The sequence below is a fragment of the Diaphorina citri genome, unplaced genomic scaffold (genome assembly GCF_000475195.1).
Source record: "Diaphorina citri unplaced genomic scaffold, Diaci psyllid genome assembly version 1.1 scaffold201, whole genome shotgun sequence".
NCBI lineage: Eukaryota > Metazoa > Arthropoda > Insecta > Hemiptera > Psyllidae > Diaphorina > Diaphorina citri.
Window position 1 is genome coordinate 97,430 of NW_007377638.1, and position 24,443 is coordinate 121,872.

General features: G+C 37.4%; 2 protein-coding genes across 5 annotated transcripts; one reads left to right on the top strand and one right to left on the bottom strand.

The window, feature by feature from the left end:
* Positions 1 to 357: 357 nt before the first annotated feature.
* LOC103505866 (pyrroline-5-carboxylate reductase) lies at positions 358 to 8,732 on the bottom strand. 4 transcript variants are annotated; one of them, XM_026821088.1, is made up of 8 exons: positions 7,328 to 7,481; positions 6,686 to 6,748; positions 5,776 to 5,914; positions 5,314 to 5,409; positions 4,824 to 4,981; positions 3,950 to 4,189; positions 2,040 to 2,275; positions 358 to 967 (listed from the first exon to the last, which is right to left on the bottom strand). In XM_026821088.1, exons 1-8 carry the CDS (start codon positions 7,379 to 7,381, stop codon positions 892 to 894), a joined length of 1,062 nt encoding a protein of 353 aa, XP_026676889.1. In that variant the 5' UTR covers positions 7,382 to 7,481; the 3' UTR covers positions 358 to 891. The 4 variants fall into 4 exon arrangements, with proteins under 4 accessions (XP_026676889.1, XP_008468454.1, XP_008468453.1 ...); XM_008470232.3 differs by lacking the exons at positions 358 to 967; positions 7,328 to 7,481 and adding exons at positions 1,159 to 1,295; positions 8,545 to 8,732; XM_008470231.3 differs by lacking the exon at positions 358 to 967 and adding an exon at positions 1,159 to 1,295.
* A 1,514-nt stretch (positions 8,733 to 10,246) lies between these two features.
* On the top strand, positions 10,247 to 18,065 carry LOC103505868 (probable phospholipid hydroperoxide glutathione peroxidase). The gene is made up of 3 exons (XM_008470234.2): positions 10,247 to 10,514; positions 16,826 to 16,971; positions 17,743 to 18,065. Exons 1-3 carry the CDS (start codon positions 10,278 to 10,280, stop codon positions 17,858 to 17,860), a joined length of 501 nt encoding a protein of 166 aa, XP_008468456.1. The 5' UTR covers positions 10,247 to 10,277; the 3' UTR covers positions 17,861 to 18,065.
* The last annotated feature ends 6,378 nt before the right edge of the window (positions 18,066 to 24,443 follow it).

Sequence of the window (24,443 nt, forward strand, 5' to 3'; positions counted from 1 at the left end):
AACACGTTTGTCTGCTCTTTAAATTTGAGGTCCTATTGGGGCTTTTTTCCAAGCGAGTTCTGCAATTTACTGAACTACTGATGAGCAAGATATTTTCAAAATAAAGGAGTTTTTTTTTATTAAAGTTTAAGTGATAATGGTTTTATTTAATTTGAAATAAGTTTATTGAATAATTGTTTTATTTTTACTTTCCTAATCATTGCAATAATGTCTAATATTAAGCAAAGTTCACTCCATACTGCCGTCGTTGAAATGTCTGGTTGTTGTTTGTCAGTGGCTCATTGTGGTGGATTGATAAAATGATTACCTACCTAAGTTTAAGTTGGTGCTATAGAGAATTGTTGAAAAAAGAAAGGGTTTTCTTTACATTCTGTTTCTTTATTTTTACTTTTTTACATTGAGTTTTTTTACAAAAATGATTGATTTAATTTCTGCAATAAAATACATTTTGATCTTTAAAGATAAAGTAAGGAAGATTGCTTTTCTACCTTAAAGGCAGGGAAGACAAATAAAGGGGCGAAATCGATTTCGTTTCACGGATGAATACCAAGCTAGACTACCTACAAGGAAACAAACTCTAGGATGATACAAAACAACTAATATAGTCTGACTAAAACTTTAAACATAGATTATATACTCTGAGATTTCCGAGACTCATTTTAAATGCACTAGTTTGAGATATCATAAATGCTATGCTTAAATACAACACTTATCCAGCCTCCTCAAAGGTAGATCTAAACAATGCAAGATAGAGAAAATGACATTTCCAGTTCACGTTCTAATAAGGTTTCTCACATTGTCCAAATCAACCTTAACAATCACGTCTAAATCCGCTCAATTAAATGCAAAATTTAGCAATCACACAAATTCATTTTCAACTGGTAACTATTTTTATTTATTTTTAGCTGCCTGACCGATTTCATCAGATCGTTTTTTAGCCGCTTCAATGGCGTCGATGAACGCACACCTGAAAAAATATAAACACGGTCAGAATCAGATGTTGACAAATGTCTGTCTAGTTAGCTTGGAAGGTAGATTCTGCCTTGTAAGCGCTAGGTCGCGGGTGTGATTCCCGTTCGGGGCGAGCTTTATGCTAACCAGATGAGTGCTCAATTAAATGCAAAATTTCCAAATCAACCTTAACAATCACGTCTAAATCCGCTCAATTAAATGCAAAATTTAGCTATCACACAAATTCATTTTCAACTGGTAACTATTTTTATTTATTTTTAGCTGCCTGACCGATTTCATCAGATCGCTTTTTAGCCGCTTCAATGGCGTCGATGAACGCACACCTGAAAAAATAGAAACACGGTCAGAATTAGATGTTGACAAGACATGTCCGTCTGGTTAGCTTTGAAGGTAGATTCTGCCTTGTAAGCGCTAGGTCGCGGGTGTGATTCCCGTTCGGGGCGAGCTTTATGCTAACCAGATGAGGTTCGTTCTCGGAACGGCTCACTTTTCCTATCCTGTTTACTACGATTTCGGGACGATAAGACAAACCTCAGTTAACCCAGTTTCCTTTATGCAACCTCTACGCGAATATTTTGCCTTGTAAGCGCTAGGTCGCGGGGGTATCACACTAGGCTTGCACGCCGGAGGTCCCGGGTTCGATTCCCACCGGGGTCGAAGTTTTTTTCCGCTACTTACTTGAGAAGCTACTTTAATCGAGTAGCGACCATACAAACGAGTAGCTGCATTACTAGTGTAAAAGATTGATGATAAATGAGAATTAATTCAATGAATAGTAAGGAAGGGCGGGTCCGATTCCCACCGGGGTCGAAGTTTTTTTCCGCCACTTGAGAAGCTACTTTAACTGAGTAGCGACCATACAAACGAGTAGCTGCATTACTAGTGTAAAAGATTGATGATAAATGAGAATTAATTCAATGAATAGTAAGGAAGGCACTTAGTAATGCTGTGATATCCACAAAAGTTGTGAAGAAGCTCTCCGCTTTACTACTAATAATTCATGTTTTTTTTTTTCTTTTTTTTTTTTTGACGTTCCGGATCGGATTTTCGATCTGTATTCCACTCACCTGACTCCAGCCTTCTCCAGGGCGTGAATGCCCGCAATGGTCGAACCCCCCGGGGAACAAATCTGGTCCTTGATTACCGCGGGATGTGCCTGGGCAGCATGGTCCATTCGGAGCAGATCCTTGTGAACCAACTGGCCCGAGCCTTTGAGTAGCTGGGCGCCAATCCGGAGTGCCATGTCCCGCGGGATACCTTGCTTCACTGCACCGTCTGCCATTGCGTCCATGACTAGGAATAGCTGAACGAAAAAAATTGAATATAAGTTGCAGTATTATCTCTTTGAAAATAATAATAATAATAATAATAATAATTCATGCACAAGATCTCTTCATGAGGAGTAGCCGACTGCAAGCTAGTGTGGCTCAATTCTATGACTTATCAGATGAAGTACAGAGTGACAACCCAAACAACTGTGATGTCAGTGGCGAGGAAAGTGTACAGAAGCATGGGATGGAAGATTGGCTGGCTTTCTCCTATCCTGTCTTCCTTCTCTCTTCGATTTCGGGACGATAAGACCATAGCAGTTAAAGTGCTGGGAAGTAAATTAGGTAGAAACACACTGCCATCAAATCTGGCTGTTTGGCTGTCCTGAACGAAATTACCTACAATATTATGGGAAAACTTTGAGCTAGACCTTTCTGACTACCCATGACTTCATGTGACACGACGTGATGGTAGTGTTCCTTCCTTCACTCTCACTCTGATAGTATCCAAGGACCTGTGAATACTTCTCTGTTTCAGAAGCTGAATGGCCCACATACTCTCATCGTCTCATCATAAGCAAACAATTCAATAAACCTAGAAAAATGAAGTCAATAATTTAAATTAAAAACTTCACTTAAATTAAATTATGAAAGTTACATCTTTACATATAAAATATTTTGAAAAAAATCTCGGGACAGAGGACAGAGGGAGCATGCTTCTAGAGTTCACACAGTCACCCCTTTAGATGGCCTGGGTCAATCTTTGCAAGAGGAACTGATGTGAGCAAATATCTAAAGTTTTATCTTACACAAATCAGAACTTACATTCCTCAGGGCTGTTAAAGCCAGGACAGAGATGGAAAGCACAAACCCCCTATTCAAAGATAGCTAAAAGTAGCACGAAAACAGGCAAATTCTATTTTCAAATCGTACTAAATTTTTTAGGAGGCCAAAAGAATAGTATATTATGCGTTTCCCCCCGTGATTCAACTGAAAATCACTACTTAGTGCGCCTAGCAGCGGAACTAAAGGGTGTCCTAATAAGAAGTTTAATAAAGATTTGATTGTTTAATAAAGCATGGTTCTCCGTGGAATAAAATGGACTTCTTTAAGTAGATGATTTGAGAAGTAAATATTCCATTCGTTTCCTTTTGACAAAATTTTCGATGACAAATTCGAGGAAATCAGGCTGTATCTCGTTGATGCAACTTTCAATTTCACCTTTCAATGCTTCAAAGCTTGTGGGTTCGTTGGTGTAAACCTGTGACTTTAGATACCATCACAAAAAATAGTCTAGTGGGGTAAAATTCCATGATCATTGAGGCCATTTCTCGTCAGAAAAACGGAAAATGACACGATTACGACTAGGAAAATGACACGATTACGACTAGGAAAATGCTCGCGCAAAAGTGACAATGTGTCGATTTTATTATGCTAACGCGTTGTTGAACAGTTTTAGACCCCATGATGACTAATTTTGATATGTTTACAATCAACATGTCAAAGATTGGGCAAAATAAAACAACGCATAACAAATCAACATGTCAAAGATTGGGCAAAATAAAACAACGCATAACAAAGTTATGACCCTTTCAAATCTTGCGTACTTATTGGGACACCCTTTATTATAGCTAGGGCTAGGATGATGCTTTTTTGATGCAACGGTTGCTACAAAAGAACCAGCATCAGCAGTGCGATATTATACTTACATAGGCACACCCACTGCCGGCAATGGCACCAAATGAGTTCATCATGGACTCTGGAATAATCTCCACAATGCCTCCTTGTTCCATAATCTTGATGGCCATGTTCAAGTGTTCGGATTCCTTGTCCAGATGAACATCGTGGCACATGCCCGTGATGCCTTTGCCATATTTCATGGCTGTGTTGGGCATGACGCGAATGATAGTAGGAGCGTCATTAGGGTTTGGAACGAGGACGGAAAGTTTCTGAAATTTCACGGAAAAAAGCATCATTATTATCATCATCAAATCTCAAGTCGTTCCAGAAATGGGTCGACTGTGAACAAAGCCTCTCCACCATGCTCTATCTTTGAACTTTTCTTCGTTCAAATCTCAAGTCGTTCCAGAAATGGGTCGACTGTGAACAAAGCCTCTCCACCATGCTCTATCTTTGAACTTTTCTTCGTTAATTACAGTTGTTGAATCTAACCCTCTTTGTACTTTCTATTACTACAGTATAGCTTGTACTTAGGGGAGTATTTTGAGAAAATTTTTCCCCAAAAGAGATTGCCAAAATTATAGGTAGGAACTTACCTGGTAGGAGCGTCATTAGGGTTTGGAACGAGGACGGAAAGTTTCTGAAATTTCACGGAAAAAATCATCATTATTATCATCATCAAATCTCAAGTCGTTCCAGAAATGGGTCGACTGTGAACAAAGCCTCTCCACCATGATCTATCTTTGAACTTTTCTTCGTTAATTACAGTTGTTGAATCTAACCCTCTTTGTACTTTCTATTACTACAGTATAGCTTATAGGGGAGTATTTAGAGAAAATTTTCCCCCAAAAATCGGCCACCATAGGCCAAAAGAGATTGCCAAAATTATAGGTAGGAACTTACCTTTTTCAGTGTTTCCAAGTCAACTCCGACCAACATAGATATAATACAACGGGAACTATTCAGGGTAACTTTATCATTGACTAAACCTTGAATAGCACTGTCCAGGTACTGAGGCTTCATTGCTAAAAACACATATTCTGCTTCCTTTATGATTCTGTCTGAAATTAGAAAAGAAAGGGAGAGAAGAAATTAAGGTTAAACATTTTTTTTTTTTTCTTGTAGAGGTTTAATAGGGGGAAATGTAACTGCTTAGATATTATTTTAGGGAAGGCAAAAACAGGAGGACAGAGAGGTTTAATAGGGGGAAATGTAACTGCTTAGATATTATTTTAGGGAAGGCAAAAACAGGAGGACAGGATAGGAGAAAGCCAGCCGTTCCGAAAACAAACCTTATCCTTTCAGGATGAAATCCGCCCTAGGCGGGAATCGAACCCGCGACCTAACCCCTGCATTGGGGTACACTCGTGAGGACAATGGAGGGGCTACTTACGATTATCATTGAGGGCAAAGTCCATGGGTTCTGGCCAATGGAGCTTGAATCTTTCACTGGGGGCGCTGGCAATAATTTGGGCAGGAATACATAGTCCTGGGGGGAGGATAAATAATGATTAGGTACATGTATAAGAAAGGAAGGCTTTTTTTCAACAATGAATTCATGAATTAAATAAAACACAAAAGGCATGAAAAGCCTTCTATGTCCTTAGCAGTACCTAAAGGGCTGCCCCTCAAAAAAAAAGTAGTTATCTATCTAGGTATGTCTTGTACCAATCATGATACAATGGGTGTAACAATTTCACAGAATTAACTTTGAATTTACATTTCAGTCTGTTCCTTTTTCAAGCTCTCCTAAATGAAAGATGTACCTGTTCGGATGAGAGAGGTGGCTACTGCCTGGGCCATGTTCCCAGCTCCAATGAAGCCCACTTTGGTCCACATGGGCACATGGATGTACCTGTTCGGATGAGAGAGGTGGCTACTGCCTGGGCCATGTTCCCAGCTCCAATGAAGCCCACTTTGGTCCACATGGGCACATGATGCTCAACGCTGTCCTCCATTCCCATATCACTCTTCCTCACTGGCCTTGCTCCTGTCTAGAACATGGAATAGGTAATTTATAATTATAATTATCATAAAAAAAAAGTATTACCTTGGCTGGGAAGTATATTAGGTAGCAACTAGCAACTCAAGGTAGAAACACACTACCATCAAATTTGGCTGTCCTGAACGAAATCACCTAAGTACAATATTAAGGGAAAACTTTGAACTACGTTTTTCAGACTCTCCACGACTTCACATGACGTGACGTGACGTGACATGACATGATGGTAGTGTTTCTTCCTTCACTCTCACTCTGATATTATCCAAGGACCTGTGAATCCTTCTCTCTTTCAGATACTGAATGGCCCACATACTCTCATCCTAAGCAAACAATTCCATAAACTCAGGTTTATAATTATAATTATCATAAAAAAATGTATTATCTAAGCTGGAAGTATAGGTATTAGGTAGCAACTCAAGTTAGAAACACACTACCATCAAATTTGGCTGTCCTGAACAAAATCACCTACAATATTAAGGGAAAACTTTGAACTACGTTTTTCAGACTCCCCAAGACTTCACATGGCGTGACGTGACATGATGTGATGGTAGTATTTCCTTCACTCTTACTCTGATAGTATCCAAGGACCTGTGAATCCTTCTCTCTTTCAGATACTGAATGGCCCACATACTCTCATCCTAAGCAAACAATTCCATAAACTCAGGAGAATGAAGTCAGTAATTTAAATTAAAAACTAGACAATTATGAAAGTTAGGTACATCTTTACTTTTTACTTATAAAATATTTAAAAAAAAAATCTTACATGTTGCTCAGACTCACTGTCCTCGGTTACCGTATCACTTTTCTTCACTGGGTCTGCTGCTGCCTAGAACAGGGAATAGGTATTTTTACTTTTATAATTATCTAAAAAAAATATATATATATACTTTTAAATATATATTATCTAGGCTGGGAAGTAAATTAGGTAGAAACACACTGCCATCAAATCTGGCTGTTTGGCTGTCCTGAACGAAATTACCTACAATATTATGGGAAAACTTTGAGCTAGACCTTTCTGACTACCCATGACTTCATGTGACACGACGTGATGGTAGTGTTCCTTCCTTCACTCTCACTCTGATAGTATCCAAGGACCTGTGAATACTTCTCTGTTTCAGAAGCTGAATGGCCCACATACTCTCATCGTCTCATCATAAGCAAACAATTCAATAAACCTAGAAAAATGAAGTCAATAATTTAAATTAAAAACTTCACTTAAATTAAATTATGAAAGTTACATCTTTACATATAAAATATTTTGAAAAAAATCTCGGGACAGAGGACAGAGGGAGCATGCTTCTAGAGTTCACACAGTCACCCCTTTAGATGGCCTGGGTCAATCTTTGCAAGAGGAACTGATGTGAGCAAATATCTAAAGTTTTATCTTACACAAATCAGAACTTACATTCCTCAGGGCTGTTAAAGCCAGGACAGAGATGGAAAGCACAAACCCTTTCATCCTTGGGCTGGAGAAATGAAATGGACAGCTTGTAATTAGTGTCCAAATTAAAATGGCTAATCAAGTCAAAGTGTGCCCATACTTTCACTCCACAAGTGCCCAGTAGGTACTCGGTGCTTTTTTTTTTTTACTGTCTAGTTTCAATCTGTTTGTGTGTTCAACATTGCCATCTTATCTATACCTACTTCTACTTCATTTCACTATGTCCAGTGCTCCTTCAACTAATAGGGGCAGGTCAACCCATCATCCATCATTAAAGAGCAAAGACCTACCTATTTGGTGAGATTAAACATCCATCAAATAAAAGAACAAAACTTGGGTACCTATGTACTGAAAGGTTGCTGTTATCAGACTCATGCATCAGTTAATTGTACTGAGCTATTAACTTATTGAAGCTAAAATTGTATTTCTCATGGACTTGACTCTACTTCAGACTGGTGAAAATTAGTGCTAGACTGTGGGTTCAATTCTGAACCAGGGTAGATTTTATCCTAAACAGATAAGGTTCTTTCTTGGAACAGCTGGCTTTCTCCTATTCTGTCTTTCTTCTCTCTTTGCTTTTGGGATAATAAACCCCAGCCATTACGGTTTCCTCTATCCACACTTTATTTTATTTCAATTCAGTCTCTAATGTGTTAATGAATGGGACCCACACAAGACTAATAACAGTCATAATTTCAAAAAATGGAATCAACTCAAAAAATGTGTTAATGAATGGGACCCACACAAGACTAATAACAGTCATAATTTCAAAAAATGGAATCAACTCAAAACTCCACAAGTGTGTGGTAGTTTGACTTCTGCTGGCATGGTGACTTGCTGTTCCTATGTGTCCAGTTGGGCCACTGGTGGTACAATAATGGAAATAAAGTCCCATCTCACACATACCCTCTTGAGCACCTGTCCTATTGGGAAATCTAATATATAAAAATGGATATTTGTTTGTTTGTGTGTTTGTACGAACTTTATGTCTGGCCAAACCACTCATCCGATTGCTATGAAACTTTGTGAACTTATTGCTTGCACTCCCGTGAAGGTCATAGGCTATTTTCCGGTTCGTTTTTGTTAAGCTACGCCGAGCAAGACCACTAAATGGATGAGTGACATGAATGGCCATGCCTTTTAGTAAGCAGTAAAGTAATGATTTTGGTTATGATGATTACCTGTATTAGCTGCCAACTTAGTTCTTATAAGTAGGAAGTAGACACAGCACTTTGTAGGAACTCCAACAGTAGAAGGTGTTTGAAGACAAGTTTCTCGTTTCTTTGAACTGATAAGATAAGAGATTGTTAGTTCCTCTTCCTTCTTTTCTTCTTTATTTTTCAAAACTTTAAAAGATAGGAGATAGGTAGGTAGGTAAAAAAGTAAAAACATTTCACGAACGAAGATGTGAATCGTGTAAATGAATCTTTTTTATCACAGTGTTGCCAAACGTCCTGGTGAAAAAAATCCGCCTCTATCAAAAAGTAAAAACTTTTCACGAACGAAGATGTGAATCGTGTAAATGAATCTTTTTTATCACAGTGTTGCCAAACGTCCTGGTGAAAAAAATCCGCCTCTATCACCAAGTCCAGTGACCGGCAACACTGTTAACTATAAACTATTTCTGATAAAAAAAAAAAAGTAAAAGAATGTACGGATTTGCTTTTTTCTTGGCGTTTTTTGTTTAGGGATGGGATATTCGACTCTTTTTGAATATTCGAATACCACGATTCGATTCTTTTCAAATATTCGACTCAAAGAATCGACTCTGAGAGTTACAAGACCTTGATTCGTCGCCTGTACGTTCACAAATTGATCCAAAATTTTATTTCGCCCCTTTGTTGCCCAGAGTGAATTCTCATCCGACTCGAGTTTTGCCTACTTTGTAGACTTCATCAAGGAAACTGTTCCTTGGAAGCCAAGTTCCAATTGTTGTCTCTCATCCGAACTTGGGTGTTCCTTGGAACTTGGGTTCCAAGGAAGAGTTTCCTTGATAAAGCCTACAAAGTGGGCGAAACGCGAGTCGGATGAGAGTCGACAATTCGGTATCTAAAAAACCCAACCAAAAATGGCTCAGAGTGAAAATAATAACACTTTTTTCCGCTCGCATTACATAATGAAAAATTTCGATTCATATTTTTTGAAAACTTTCGCTTCACATTGGGAGACGCTTTCTCAACCTATTCCCCTATTTCCTCCGCGCGTCCTTCTGTTGGGCTGGATGGACTAGTGGTATGTGACTCTAGCGGCTCTAGCCTAAGGTAAAAGCCTAGCCAGGAGCCTAAGGTAAAAAATTACTAAAGGTAAATTTTTTTTTCTTAGTTAAGCAAGGTCTTTTTAATGAATTGTTAGTGTATGTATTATTCTTTAATAACCCATCAAATATACGAGACCTTCAGTTTCCTTGATAAAGCCTAAAAAGTAGGCGAAACGCGAGTCGAATGAGAGTCGACAATTCAGTATCTAAAAAACCTAACCAAAAATGGCTCAGAGTGAAAATAATAACACTTTTTTCCGTTCGCATTACGTAAGTAATAAAAAATTTCGATTCATATTTTGTGATAATTTTCGCTTCACATTGGGAGACGCTTTCTCAACCTATTCCCCTATTTCCTCCGCGCGTCCTTCTGTTGGGTTGGATGGACTAGTGGTATGTGACTCTAGCCTAAGGTATATTTTACTAATATTATGTTCATAGTCTTGTGTTAAACATTTGAAAAATAAATAAATCACAATTATTACTATCTCTATTCTGTTCCAGAGCATGGCGGACGATTCCTGGAAGAACGCCGAAACTGTGTACGACTTCACCGTCAAGAACATCAAAGGTGAAGAATTATGTTCATAGTCTTGTGTTAAACATTTGAAAAATAAATAAATCACAATTATTACTATCACTATTCTGTTCCAGAGCATGGCGGACGATTCCTGGAAGAACGCCGAAACTGTGTACGACTTCACCGTCAAGAACATCAAAGGTGAAGACGTTCCCCTGTCCACTTACAAAGGTCACGTTCTGGTTATTGTGAACGTAGCGTCCAGATGCGGCTACACGGGGAAACACTACAAGGAATTGGTAGAGCTAGATGAGAAGTTCCGAGATCGGGGACTCCGCATTTTGGCGTTCCCGTGCAACCAGTTTGGCGGACAAGTATGTACTCCTTGAAAATTATTTGAAAGTTACTGTTTTTGAAAAGTTACTACACTTTTGAAGTACGGGGTATTTGTAGAATTGTGAACTTTTGAAGTATAGGGTATTTGTAGAAATAGGAACTTTTGAAGTATAGGGTATTTGCGCAAGTTTTTCTTTACACTTTTGAAGTACAGGGTATTTGTAGAATTGTGAACTTTTGAAGTATAGAGTATTTGTAGAAATAGGAACTTTTGAAGTATAGGGTATTTGCGCAAGTTTTTCTTTTATTTTGTTTTTAGTGTTCTTAAAAAAGGTGACTACACTTTTGAAATACAGTGTATTTGTAGAATTGTGAACTTTTGAAGTATAGGGTATTTGTAGAAATAGGAACTTTTGAAGTATAGGGTATTTGCGCAAGTTTTTCTTTTATTTTGTTTTTAGTGTTCTTAAAAAAAGGTGATATTTTTGCAAATGTTTCCTTGAAAAGTTGAGACTGTTTACAATTATGATTACACAATAAAGTACCTATCTGCATTACAATAACTAGTAGGCTGGGTGTAGCTTCTGATATGGCTTGAGTAAAAGTAGGTGTCATTTATTTCTAACCTCTCGTATAACTTGTATTACAATGCTATGGGTAACATCTCCACTTCATTGTTATTGTGCACTTTGTACTTCATACTTACATATGTATATTCTTATTATCTTACTTACAGAACATATTTGTTTATTCCTAATCATTCACATTATTATTAATTTATGCAAGTGAGACAAAGGTTTACAAGCAAAAACCTTTGGTCTGTAAACATTTTATTTCCAATCTATAAATAATATGAATAATCAATTTAGAGAACTATAACAACAGAGGTCTTATGAACCCTATCTGTTTAGGATGAAGTTTGCCCTGGGTGGGAATCAAACCCAGAACCTAGCATTTACAAGGCAAGCATGCTACCTTTAGAGTTAACTGCCCTTGTCATGCTTTGAGGTTGGATTTGGAATGATACTCAATTTTGAATCTTATTTAAAGGCATGGTGTTTGGGTTGGTGAGAAATGTCACGAGACTGGGGCTTATCAATCTGGTGGGACTGAAGGTTGTTAATGTACGCTGTTATGTAAGTTATCCATGTTTGCCTTTGGGGTGTGGCTTGCTGTGTATTGTTGTAAAATCTAATATATTACCTGGGTTCTTAAGCACATATTTTCAAATTGAAGCACACTAACAACTAAAAAATAATGAAAACAGTGTAATATTATTTAAAAATAATATTATTATACTGTCCCTACTTTTTATCTTCTTTGATAAACTAACTTATAAGGAAATATGTATCTGTGTTTTACAAAAGGCTTGGTAGAGGACCTGTACTGTTACAGATTGTGTTTGTCTTTTGGTGTCCATGTTGAAAATTACCCTTTGTTTTTTACCTTGTAGGTTTGACTTGGCTTTGCCTAAAATAAATAAGTGTAAAGTTATCTTGCAGTGGTACTGAAAAATTTAGCTTTTGCTGTGTACAATCCATTTGAATTTGAAGTCATGGCTGGAGACAAACTTACCCCTCGTAAGTCAAAGGTAGCTGCTCAAAATAATCTTATAACAAAAGGGAAAGTAGTAAAAAAAAGCTTATTTATAATAATACCAAAATAATACTTGGTAAAACTTTCAATAACTTAATAAATAAAAAAAAAACTCTTGACTTTTAGTTTTACAAATGTAATATATTTTGACTAACTTATAAGGAAATATGTATCTGTGTTTTACAAAAGGCTTGGTAGAGGACCTGTTACAGATTGTGTTTGTCTTTTGGTGTCCATGTTGAAAATTACCCTTTGTTTTTTACCTTGTAGGTTTGACTTGGCTTTGCCTAAAATAAATAAGTGTAAAGTTATCTTGCAGTGGTACTGAAAGATTTAGCTTTTGCTGTGTACAATCCACTTGAATTTGAAGTCATGGCTGGAGACAAACTTACCCCTCGTAAGTCAAAGGTAGCTGCTCAAAATAATCTTATAACAAAAGGGAAAGTCACCAAACCTACGGCGAAAAAAGAGACCCAGAAAAAGGTAGCACAAGCTGTCCAAAAGCAAACTCCAGCCAAGAAAGGAGCTAAAGCCCCCAAGAAGGGAGCAAAATCCAAAGTATCCAAGAAAGAAGAGGAAAGTGGAGAGGTAACTTGGCAAGTCCCATTCTCAGTGTCTTCTATACCTGTCCCTGTTGAGTTTGTAGATTCTTGGATTTCCTTTACTAAATCATGTAGGTATCAGTATCTCCTGTAGAACATGGGAATTTTCATTTCATGACCATGAAATTTCCACTGTATCAAAAGCTTGGAATGGAGTGAAACGGGAGACCAAACACAGACTTGGGTTCTTATTCTTAACTTGGTCAAATGAAACTTAATTTTTCTGAATGCATGGTGCTTGGTGCATGACATCAGTATCTCCTGTAGAACATGGGAACTTTCATTTCATGACCATGAAATGTCCACTGTATCAAAAGCTTGGAATGGAGTGAAACATTACCTGTCCCTGTTAAGTTTGTAGATTCTTGGATTTCCTTTACTAAATCATGTAGGTATCAGTATCTCCTGTAGAACATGGGAACTTTCATTTCATGACCATGAAATGTCCACTGTATCAAAAGCTTGGAATGGAGTGAAACAGGAGACCAAACACAGACTTGGGTTCTTATTCTTAACTTGGTCAAATGAAACTTAATTTTTCTGAATGCATGGTGCTTGGTGCATGACAGATCAAGTAGTATAGGATTTCAAGACTGAATAAGAAGGTAGAAGGTAGAACATAGTTAAGTACCCAAGTACTTTAAGTATGCTTGAAGAAAAAGCCAAGTTTTAGGTGAAATTTTGGATCTAAACCTTACCTTTTCAGAGGGGGAAAAATGGTAGAAATTTCTTCAGTTGACTAATGACTTTTAATTTAAGAACTAAATATCAGAGATGTGTGAAGATTCATTGAGCTAAAAAAATGAACTACTCTTTTCAGTGAACTAGATCCTCAAGAGTAGTTCTTTCAAAACTTGTAAAGATTGGGCAAAATAAAACAACGCATAACAAAGTTATGACCCTTTCAAATCTTGCGTACTTATTGGGACACCCTTTATTATAGCTAGGGCTAGGATGATGCTTTTTTGATGCAACGGTTGCTACAAAAGAACCAGCATCAGCAGTGCGATATTATACTTACATAGGCACACCCACTGCCGGCAATGGCACCAAATGAGTTCATCATGGACTCTGGAATAATCTCCACAATGCCTCCTTGTTCCATAATCTTGATGGCCATGTTCAAGTGTTCGGATTCCTTGTCCAGATGAAGATCGTGGCACATGCCCGTGATGCCTTTGCCATATTTCATGGCTGTGTTGGGCATGACGCGAATGATAGTAGGAGCGTCATTAGGGTTTGGAACGAGGACGGAAAGTTTCTGAAATTTCACGGAAAAAAGCATCATTATTATCATCATCAAATCTCAAGTCGTTCCAGAAATGGGTCGACTGTGAACAAAGCCTCTCCACCATGCTCTATCTTTGAACTTTTCTTCGTTAATTACAGTTGTTGGATCCAATCCTCTTTGTACTTTCTAATACTACAGTATAGCTTGTACTTAGGGGAGTATTTTGAGAAAATTTTTCCCCAAAAGAGATTGCCAAAATTATAGGTAGGAACTTACCTCCTATAGGGTTAGGTTAAATACAGAAAGGAGCTTTTCTTTTCCACGGACGTGACTTCTGCATAGTTACCGAACATGTTGCCCCTTAATAAACCTTGCCTCAGCTCGTAAAGCTATTGCATTGACAATAAAATATATTGTATAAGTTGGTTAGTGCAAGAGACTTTCTTGTGGCTTTGCTGTTTGCTCACACAGCAAATCTCTTATTATTAAAGCCAACTTGCACAGTACCTATTATTTCCAGTGGATAAGGCCCGACTCCAACAAATTAATTCATAATATTTATACACTCAGAATTACTTGGCAGCCAACTTGATAGGTACCTATTATTTCCAGTGGATAAGGCCCGACTCCAACAAATTAATTCATAATATTTATACACTCAGAATTACTTGGCATAGAATGGGTTAATGTGAGAACTTAATAACTAGTAGGCTGGGTGTAGCTTCTGATATGGCTTGAGTAAAAGTAAGTGTCATTTATTTCTAACCTCTTGTATTACAATGCTATGGGTAACATCTCCACTTCATTGTTATTGTGCACATTGTACTTACATATATTCTTATTATCTTACTTACAGAACATATTTGTTTATTCCTAATCATTCACATTACTTATTATTAATTTATGCAAGTGAGACAAAGGTCTACAAGCAAAAACCTTTGGTCTGTAAACATTTTATTTCCAATCTATAAATACTTAATATGAATAATCAATTTAGAGAACTACTCGTATAACAACAGAGGTCTTATGAACCCTATCTGTTTAGGATGAAGTTTGCCCTGGGTGGGAATCAAACCCACAACCTAGCATTTACAAGGCAAGCATGCTACCTTTAGAGTTAACTGCCCTTGTCATACTTTGAGGTTGGATTTGGAATGATACTCAAATTTGAATCTTATTTAAAGGCATGGTGTTTGGGTTGGTGAGAAATGTTACAAGACTGGGGCTTATCAATCTGGTGGGACTGAAGGTTGTGAATGTACGCTGTTATGTAAGTTATCCATGTTTGCCTTTGGGGTGTGGCTTGCTGTGTATTGTTGTAAAATCTAATCTATTACCTGGGTTCTTAAGCACATATTTGAATCCGCGAACATAAATGCCAAATCCGCCAACATAATCGCAAAATCTGCGAACAAAATCGCCAAATCCGCGACCATAATCGCCAAATCCGCGAACATAATCGCGAAATCCGCGAGCATAATCGCGAAATCCGCGAACGTAATCGCGAAATCCGCGAACATAATCGCGAAATCCGCGAACATAATCGCGAAATCCGCGAACATATTGAAAATTGACGATTAAAGTTTAAGTTTAGGGCCTGATGGGCCATCAGTCAATTTACTTACCTACGCGCTGCATTCCGTTAGCTTCTCACAAGTGATTGTAAATTTTCACTTGAGTCCATTGTGCCTCCAGGTCGAAAGGTCAACGTTTGCCAAAATAATAGGGAACGGTATATTTAAACCACATGGCGCCTGGCCGTCTTAAGAATTCCTGGAAATCAGCAGCTATAACGTCTAGTGGAAAAAAAATTGAAAATTGACGATTAAAGTTTAAGTTTAGGGCCTGATGGCCCATCAGTCAATTTACTTACCTACGCGCTGCATTCCGTTAGCTTCTTCTCACAGATGATTGTAAATTTTCACATGAGTCCATTGTGCCACCAGGTCGAAAGGTCAACGTTTGCCAAAATAATAGGGAACGGTATATTTAAACCACATGGCGCCTGGCCGTCTTAAGAATTCCTGGAACTGAAAAACGGCACAAAGGGCATTTCATAACTCATTAGACATATTCCACACAAAGGCTTACTTAGTTCCTTCATAAACAATTAAACATATGGCAAGAATGGTTTTGGACGTAGGTAATCAATAAGTTGACCTCACCTACACACGATAGATAGGTCACTCGGAACAATACCAAAGTCACTGACCTAAACACATCTTTTTGTCACATTTTCAAAAGCTAATTGGACGTTTTTTTTGGGGATTTTTCTTCGTTTTTTAGATGGTTATATTTATAAACAATATTTTTCATCCGAAACAAAAGATTACTTTATAAATAGGTATCTGTGTCTTTTTGTCACATTTTCAAAAGCTAATTGGACGTTTTTTTGGGATTTTTCTTCGTTTTTTAGATGGTTATATTTATAAACAATATTTTTCATCCGAAACAAAAGATTACTTTATAAATAGGTATCTGTGGTGATATTTTTGCAAATGTTTCCTTGAAAAGTTGAGACTGTTTACAATTATGATTACACAATAAAGTACCTATCTGCATTAACCTTATTCGTTGATAAGAAAGTTCTTCTCTTGTAATCTTTAAAATTCCTTATAGTTCCATAATGGAAACTCCCCTTAAGATCAATTATTTGTCAACTTATTTTTTTTTTTGTAATCTTAATGTACATAGTCATCCAGGTAGTCAGTATTAGTATGAACTGTGCCATTCAATATCGCTCCATTTTGTATTTTGTAATCTTAATGTACATAGTCATCCAGGTAGTCAGTATTAGTATGAACTGTGCCATTCAATATCGCTCCATTTTGTATTTGTAATCTTAATGTACATAGTCATCCAGGTAGTCAGTATTAGTATGAACTGTGCCATTCAATATCGCTCCATTTTGTATTTTCAGGAGCCAGGTGATGCTGATCAGATCTGTGAGTTCACCAAGAAGAAGAATGTCCAGTTTGACCTGTTTGAGAAAATCAACGTCAACGGAGATAACGCACATCCTCTGTGGAAATTCTTGAAACACAAGCAGGGCGGCACTTTAGTCGAGTAAGTCAAATCAAACATTAGTTGACTTTTCCCTAGGTTTCGTTTCGTTTTTTTTTTTACATTTATTTAAAGGAGTTTTATCCAGCCTAGTTAGCTTAGTTGGTAGCGCGTCTACCTTGTAAGAGCTCGGCCGAGGGTCGAGTAAGTCAAATCAAACATTAGTTGACTTTTCCCTAGGTTTCGTTTCGTTTCGTTTTTTTTTTTTACATTTATTTAAAGGAGTTTTATCCAGCCTAGTTAGCTTAGTTGGTAGCGCGTCTGCCTTGTAAGAGCTCGGCCGAGGGTTCGATTCCCGCCCGGGGCGGATTTTATCCTACACGAATAATGTTCGTTCTCGGATCGGCTGACTTTCTCCTATCCCATCTTTCCTTTTCTCTTCGCTGTCGAGACGATAAGACCTTGGCAATTACAGATCCCTCTATCAAACCTCTTTTTACTTTTTATAGTAATATTTCTGAACGTGAAGTTTGTTTATCAAGTTTCTTGCGTGTCGTTCGCGCCAATCCCTCCCGGGTTATGTCTTTTGTGTAAAGGCCTATGGCCTTTAGGTAGGACAAGGTTAACAATTTTGATACTCATCTTAATTTCCCTTCATCTCCCCAGCGCTATCAAGTGGAACTTCACCAAATTCATCGTGGACAAGAATGGCGTCCCTGTAGAACGACATGCCGCCAATGCCAGTCCTGCCTCTCTCATTCCCCACATTGAGATTTTAGGTAGGACAAGGTTAACAATTTTGATACTCATCTTAATTTCCCTTCATCTCCCCAGCGCTATCAAGTGGAACTTTACCAAATTCATCGTGGACAAGAATGGCGCCCCTGTAGAACGACATGCCGCCAATGCCAGTCCTGCCTCTCTCATTCCCAACATTGAGAAATACCTGTGACTCTCCAAGCTATAATCCGCTGTACCTTATGTACCTGTTCACTAGCACTATGTTAGCATTAGCATGCTCACACATGTCATTTGGCACACTACTTACCAATTTGTTTATTCAAGTTTTCATTTAGTGATAATACAACATATCGAACAGAAGCAATGCTTGTGCCATGGATCCCATCCTTAAAAGTAGGCTTGCCAAATATCCAAAATGTCGATTCGGGACGCGAATCCGCGAACATAATTGCCAAATCCGCGAACATAATCGCAAACCACGGATGGGGATACGCCGATATAATTTCAAGAACTTTGATAAATTGTTTTTGTTCTAAGAATAGTGAAGACATCATGGATCCCATCCTTAAAAGTAGGCTTGCCTAATATCCAAAATGTCGATTCGGGACGCGAATCCGCGAACATAATTGCCAAATCCGCGAACATAATCGCAAAATCCGCGAAAAAAATCGCCAAATCCGCGACCATAATCGCCAAATCCGCGAACAAAATCGCCAAATCCGCGAACATAATCGCGAAATCCGCGAACATAATCGCCAAATCCGCGAACAAAGAAGAAAAAAACACACAGAATATGTAATAATAATTATTATCTTCCAATGCCTCTATCTGTCTTATGTTGATAAAGAGTTGGTGAACTTTGCCAAATATTTATTTATTATTTTTGTTTAAAGTTTGAGCTTTCTTAAAGATCTTCACTGATCTTCAGTCTGAAAAAAACCGCCGCGGCGTTCGACCAATCACATGTTTGTTAACAATGATGTAAATCCTATACTTGAGACATTATTAACAATGATCAAAGATATTTTTATAACAGATATTGAATCAAGGCTGTCGACACATGTATGCAGGTAGGTACCTACTACCTACCATGTTATTATTATTAGTATTATTTTCTTTTTTCCAAAAGAATATCAGTAAAAAAAATCAACGAATAAAAAATATGAAAATATTAATTTATAGGTAAATACTTACATGTTTGTAGGTATTACAATACGAACATAATAATTATTATAAGATCAAAGTATCTATCTAATTATAATGTGTCAATATCAACTTTTGTACAAAGATAAAATCTCATGTCATCCATCATCTAAAAAAAGAACAACTTCAAGATTCCTTGAAGTTCTCACAAGAATATTTAAAAAATATCATCAAGCGAATCAGGTTACTATTATTAGATAGGTACTATGTTTACGAGAAGTGCCCATTCTATTATCCACCTTACTAGTAGTAACTTAACCTAAGTGACCATAGGATAGAGTAAATAACATTAGGTGCGGTCTTGTTTGAAACACTAGAATACTAAGTTATTACTGAGAATACACCATTGCTTGTTTTATATTAGCGGAGATGTCAAAAACACAATTGCTGGTTTCATATTAGTGGAGATGCTAAACCAACAACCGAAATTCCACTTTGCAAACGCAACAAACATTTTTTTCGGATTGCAAACCAATATCTTTCGAATTCAAGTTAATAATTTCAAGCATCAGTTTAGTCCAAAAATGGGTTAAATTTTTCAAAGATAGCCTCCATGATATGTTTAAGGTTTAAACTAACCACAAATAAGTCAAATACTACCACAGTCTCTACCATTTCTTTGCCTCGTACTTATACCTAGCTACCTGTTTTCTACCAGCATTCTTGGTTACCTTGTGTCTTGTGTTGGTGAAAACACACTGATCGGCACCTATGAAAGAGGAAAGGATAATGGAAAGATTAAAAACAGCCGAAGATGAAGAAAAGAAACCAACAAATTTGGCAACACAATACACGAAATGCTACTCGGGTTTTTATTTCCAATGTTTGTGGAGACGGTGGGCTGTTTCTAACATCAAGAAGCGAAATCTACAAACACACCGCCCTTTTACAACAAGAAAGCTAATAGAAAACTAACAATAATATGCCATTATGTTCAGGCCTCGCTATTGAAATAGATATCATAACACAACCAGTGTCGGACGTGGTAGAAAATATGGGATACTAATCTCTAGCTGGATTATCCTTACGAAGGATAATCTGGATACTTACAGTCTAACGTCCACCTTTTTGACGGGATACTTTTCAGTCGGAACGCCACTTTTTTTTTTTTTTTTTTTAAGAGGGTTTGAAAGAGGGAACTGTAACTGCTATGGTCTTATCAGTCCCCCAAATCGAAGAGAGAAGGAAGACAGGATTAGGAGAACCAGCCGGTTCCGAGACACGAAACATTATCCCATCAGGATAAAATCCCGCCCGGGCGGAATCGACAACCCGCGTGCCTAGCGACTTTACAAGGCAGACGGCACACCAACTAAGCTACTAGGCTGCTAACACTTCAAATTGTTTGGAGTTTAAGCTTAGTGTGGGGCCAAATCCTTCTCTCTGTCTTGGCAATACTGGACCCTTCTCCCTCTCCCTCGCATCCTATAATACTCTGTTCGGGTCGGTTCGTAAACAGTCGGATGAATATAAGAAGGCCTAGATCTTATGAACATACTTGAAAAACAGAATAGTATAAATATACGAGATGAAGGGGAGAAGGGTGCGCAGATATTGCCAAGACAGAGAGAAGGCATTTGGCCCACACTAAGCTCTTAAACTCCAAAACATTGAGTGTTAGCCAAGCCTAGTTAGACTTAGTTGTAGTGCGTCTGGCCTTGGTAAGCGCTAGGCCGCGGGTTCGATTCCACGCCCGGGGGATTTTATCGGATAAAGTTCGTTTCTCGGAACTGGCTGGTTTTCTCCTATCCTGTTCCTTCCTTCTCTCTTCGATTTCGGGACGATTAAGACCATAGCAGTCTACAGTTCCCTCTTTCAAACCTCTTAAAAAAAAAAAAAAAAAAAAAAAAAAAAAAAAAATTTGGGGGGTTTCGAATCGTCACCTTCTCCTTCTCCGTGTGTAGGTGAGGTCAACTTATTGGTTACCTCCGTCCTAATTTTGATGATTTATAGAACAATAAAGATCCGAGAAAAAAATGCCATACCTAAGCTGTTTCCCACTCATCTGTCCACACAAACTTTAGCTAAGTATTTTGCTAAAGTTTTAGACGAGGAGGATTCAGCTCTAAGTTTATTGAGCTCGAGATGGAATAAATTGTTCAATAAAAAAAAAAAAAAATCCTATCCTAATCATAATGTAGGTCCCTACATACTTAGTCTAATTCACGTAGATATAATTCGTAATATGGGCCATTGAAAATGTAGTCTGTTTTTACTCCTGAAAATAAGCAGGTAGGTACCTAATCCCTCTTACTGAAGAGTTCAAAATTTGGGCACTCAAACCTCAGGATGAGTCATCCAGTATTTTGGATAAGAAATTAAAAACGTCCGCGTTTGGATAATTAGAATAACGCCACGTCACGCCAGCTCGGGAATGTGTTTACAAACTTCAGACCGTCATCAGACAGAGGTATTTATACATAACAAATCAAAGTCACTATTTCAACTACCTAGGTGTCTTCTAACCCTTTGAAATCTGACAGTAAAAAAAAAAAAAAAAAAAAAAAAAAAAAAATACTTAGTCTAATTCACGTAGATATAATTCGTAATATGGGCCATTGAAAATGTAGTCTGTTTTTACTCCTGAAAATAAGCAGGTAGGTACCTAATCCCTCTTACTGAAGAGTTCAAAATTTGGGCACTCAAACCTCAGGATGAGTCATCCAGTATTTTGGATAAGAAATTAAAAACGTCCGCGTTTGGATAATTAGAATAACGCCACGTCACGCCAGCTCGGGAATGTGTTTACAAACTTCAGACCGTCATCAGACAGAGGTATTTATACATAACAAATCAAAGTCACTATTTCAACTACCTAGGTGTCTTCTAACCCTTTGAAATCTGACAGTAAAAAAAAACACAGGGAATTGAAATCATGAAATCAGATTCGAAATCATCAATTTTTAAAAAATGTTGACCCGCGGTGTTCAAAAAACTTGTATCAAACATTTTACAACAAGATCGAACCAACATAGAACATCGACATTCTCGCTGCAATAGGCGCCTCTTCTCGAATAGCGGCTCCTGGGTAGTAGGTACATATGTACGTTGCACAAACTACAAAGTAAGAAGGTAGGTAGGCTGTACCTACAGCTTTTTTAATTGTTAAAATTATTTTCACCTGTGGGGCTGGGGGGATAGGCAAAGGTAATTAGTTCAAAGGGTTAGTTGGTATAATCCACGAATGTATACTTGTATATTTCTAGCCTCGTAATGTCTAATAATTATGTATTAATGTCTACTTAATGATTCTGAAGACCCCATACCTGCAGTATCAGTTGCTTGTCTCGTATAAAAAGCTACCAAGTTGAAGCTGGACCAATTGAAATCATCAGGAAATAGTAGACTCTATCCGCGATGACGTTTGCTATATTTATTCGTAGATACCTACTACCTACTAGTAGTTCTACAAAGGTACCTAGGTATTTACTGTCCATGTCTTGTTCTTGGGTAGTTAATCCTGACGAACTTGGCTTTAGTGCCGCTTGTTCGGACCACTTGTTATTTTTCACTCGTTAGATACCTAAGTAAGTAGGTAAGTAAATAGATCTTAGATGTAGGTAAAATGCTAATTACTTCTCGATCAGACCACTTGTCGAAAAATAACAGACTGTTAATGTAATCGTACATTGGTACTTGTAATAAATGTGTATGATAAGTAGCTGATATTAAGTACCTGCATCTAAGTATAACATACGATGATAGATTGTAGGTACCTACATACCTATACCTATAATCTATCTATTAGAATAGTTTAAGGCCGAGCACTCACAGGTTTTGCCGGAGTTTTTTTCCTGATAAATAGAAGTGGACTAGTCTCAATTTTGACTTTACTTTTTGTCAGAAAGATCTTTGGCCGACGAGACTGAATACAACGACCAACCCCCAAGTCAGTAGTCGAGTTAATAGCAAGACCCACAAGCCATAGCCACTAGGTGGGTACCTACCTAAATAACAAGTAGGTAGTAGGTAATTTACCTCCCATGGTAGGTAACAAGTGGTATGACATAGCATCAGATCACGAGTATGTGAAGTACGCCACAGGTGGTCAAAATTAATTGCTTTCTGATATTCAGCTAGTTAGGTATGTATAACAGACGTCTTATTATCTTAAATAGGTAGGATATAAGTAAATACAATAGGTAACACGCTAAACTTACTTTCTTTACGGAGGTGAATAAAATTACAATAAGTTAGAAGCCATTTAACTTCTCTTGTGTTGGTAGTTGTTACAAAGATGAATACCTACTTAGAATGAAAAGAAAAGAGGTAGCTCTTGCGCTAATAGGACGGTTTCAGTGTTGTTTTCCTTGGCTGTATAGAGAAGTGGTTCTCAAAATAGTGATGACGTGATTACCTAATGATCCAATTGTAACAAATTCGGATTTTCGGAAGCAATGTACCTATATATCTACCTGCACCTACTACACATATGAGGCACTAAGAGGCAGAGTGGACTAAGTGAAAAAAACCCGTTTTGAGAAAAATGGAGTCAAAGTTCAAGAGTTGCTGGGAAACCTATGTTTACCCTACAATAACGAATTTTGATTTTTTTAAAAGAAAAGAGATGTATTTTTTTTTTAAACAAACTTTTTTGCATTTATTGTTGTAGTTTTTTAGAAATAAACAGTCAAAAATCGTAAACCACTCTGCTTTTTGAGAGACTTAAGATGGTCCGCCAGATAGTCCACATTTATTTTAGCAAAGAAGTAGTTAGTCCACTTAGTGGACTAACTACTTCTTTGCTAAAATAAATGTGGACTATCTGGCGGACCATCTTAAGTCTCTCAAAAAGCAGAGTGGTTTACGATTTTTGACTGTTTATTTCTAAAAAACTACAACAATAAATGCAAAAAAGTTTGTTTAAAAAAAAAAATACATCTCTTTTCTTTTAAAAAAATCAAAATTCGTTATTGTAGGGTAAACATAGGTTTCCCAGCAACTCTTGAACTTTGACTCCATTTTTCTCAAAACGGGTTTTTTTCACTTAGTCCACTCTGCCTCTTAGTGCCTCAAATGTAATGCATAAATACATAGGGTTTGAAGAGATCTTTACTTTGGGATTTTTCTAATTTTAATAAAAAACATTGAAAGAATAAATTTCGTGGTTTTAGTTTCTAAAGAACATTCTCTATTAATCACTTTTTGTTTCAAAGCTTAAAGTTAAGTCGTTGCTGAGAACCCATGCTGTAAAGTTGGACCCTGCGTTATTCTCTATAATGTCAGGATCATATAAATATTGTGTTGTACTTGAATGTACTAGTACCTACTACAGTGGCTACCCCTGATAAACTTTTTATTCATGTGCCCAAAGATGTAAAATAGAGAAAGTTATGGATAACAGCCATGAGAAGAGCAGATTTGTCAAACAAAACCACAGCATTTGTTTGAGAAGATCACTTTAATGTAAGTAAATACATGCATACCAAATAGGTACCTATATTTAGAAGTCAAAATGACAATAGTAATATCCACCTGTTTGAATTTTGGTGAAATCTATCTTCACCTCAGATCAAAACTCAAAAGTAAAGCTAAGACTCCTAGGACTTAATAAATAAATGTCCAAGGAAAGGTAGATGTAGGTACTTAGG

Excerpts from the sequence above, each read along its gene's own strand:
- LOC103505868 (XM_008470234.2), top strand. The coding sequence starts at position 10,278 with ATGGCGGACGATTCCTGGAAGAACGCCGAAACTGTGTACGACTTCACC. Across the intron at positions 10,515-16,825 it reads GCAACCAGTTTGGCGGACAA|GAGCCAGGTGATGCTGATCA; the intron begins GTATGTACTCCT and ends TTGTATTTTCAG. Across the intron at positions 16,972-17,742 it reads CAGGGCGGCACTTTAGTCGA|CGCTATCAAGTGGAACTTTA; the intron begins GTAAGTCAAATC and ends TCATCTCCCCAG.
- LOC103505866 (XM_026821088.1), bottom strand. The coding sequence starts at position 7,381 with ATGAAAGGGTTTGTGCTTTCCATCTCTGTCCTGGCTTTAACAGCCCTG. Across the intron at positions 5,915-6,685 it reads ACAGTGAGTCTGAGCAACAT|ACAGGAGCAAGGCCAGTGAG; the intron begins GTAAGATTTTTT and ends TCCATGTTCTAG. Across the intron at positions 4,190-4,823 it reads ACTTGGAAACACTGAAAAAG|AAACTTTCCGTCCTCGTTCC; the intron begins GTAAGTTCCTAC and ends GTGAAATTTCAG.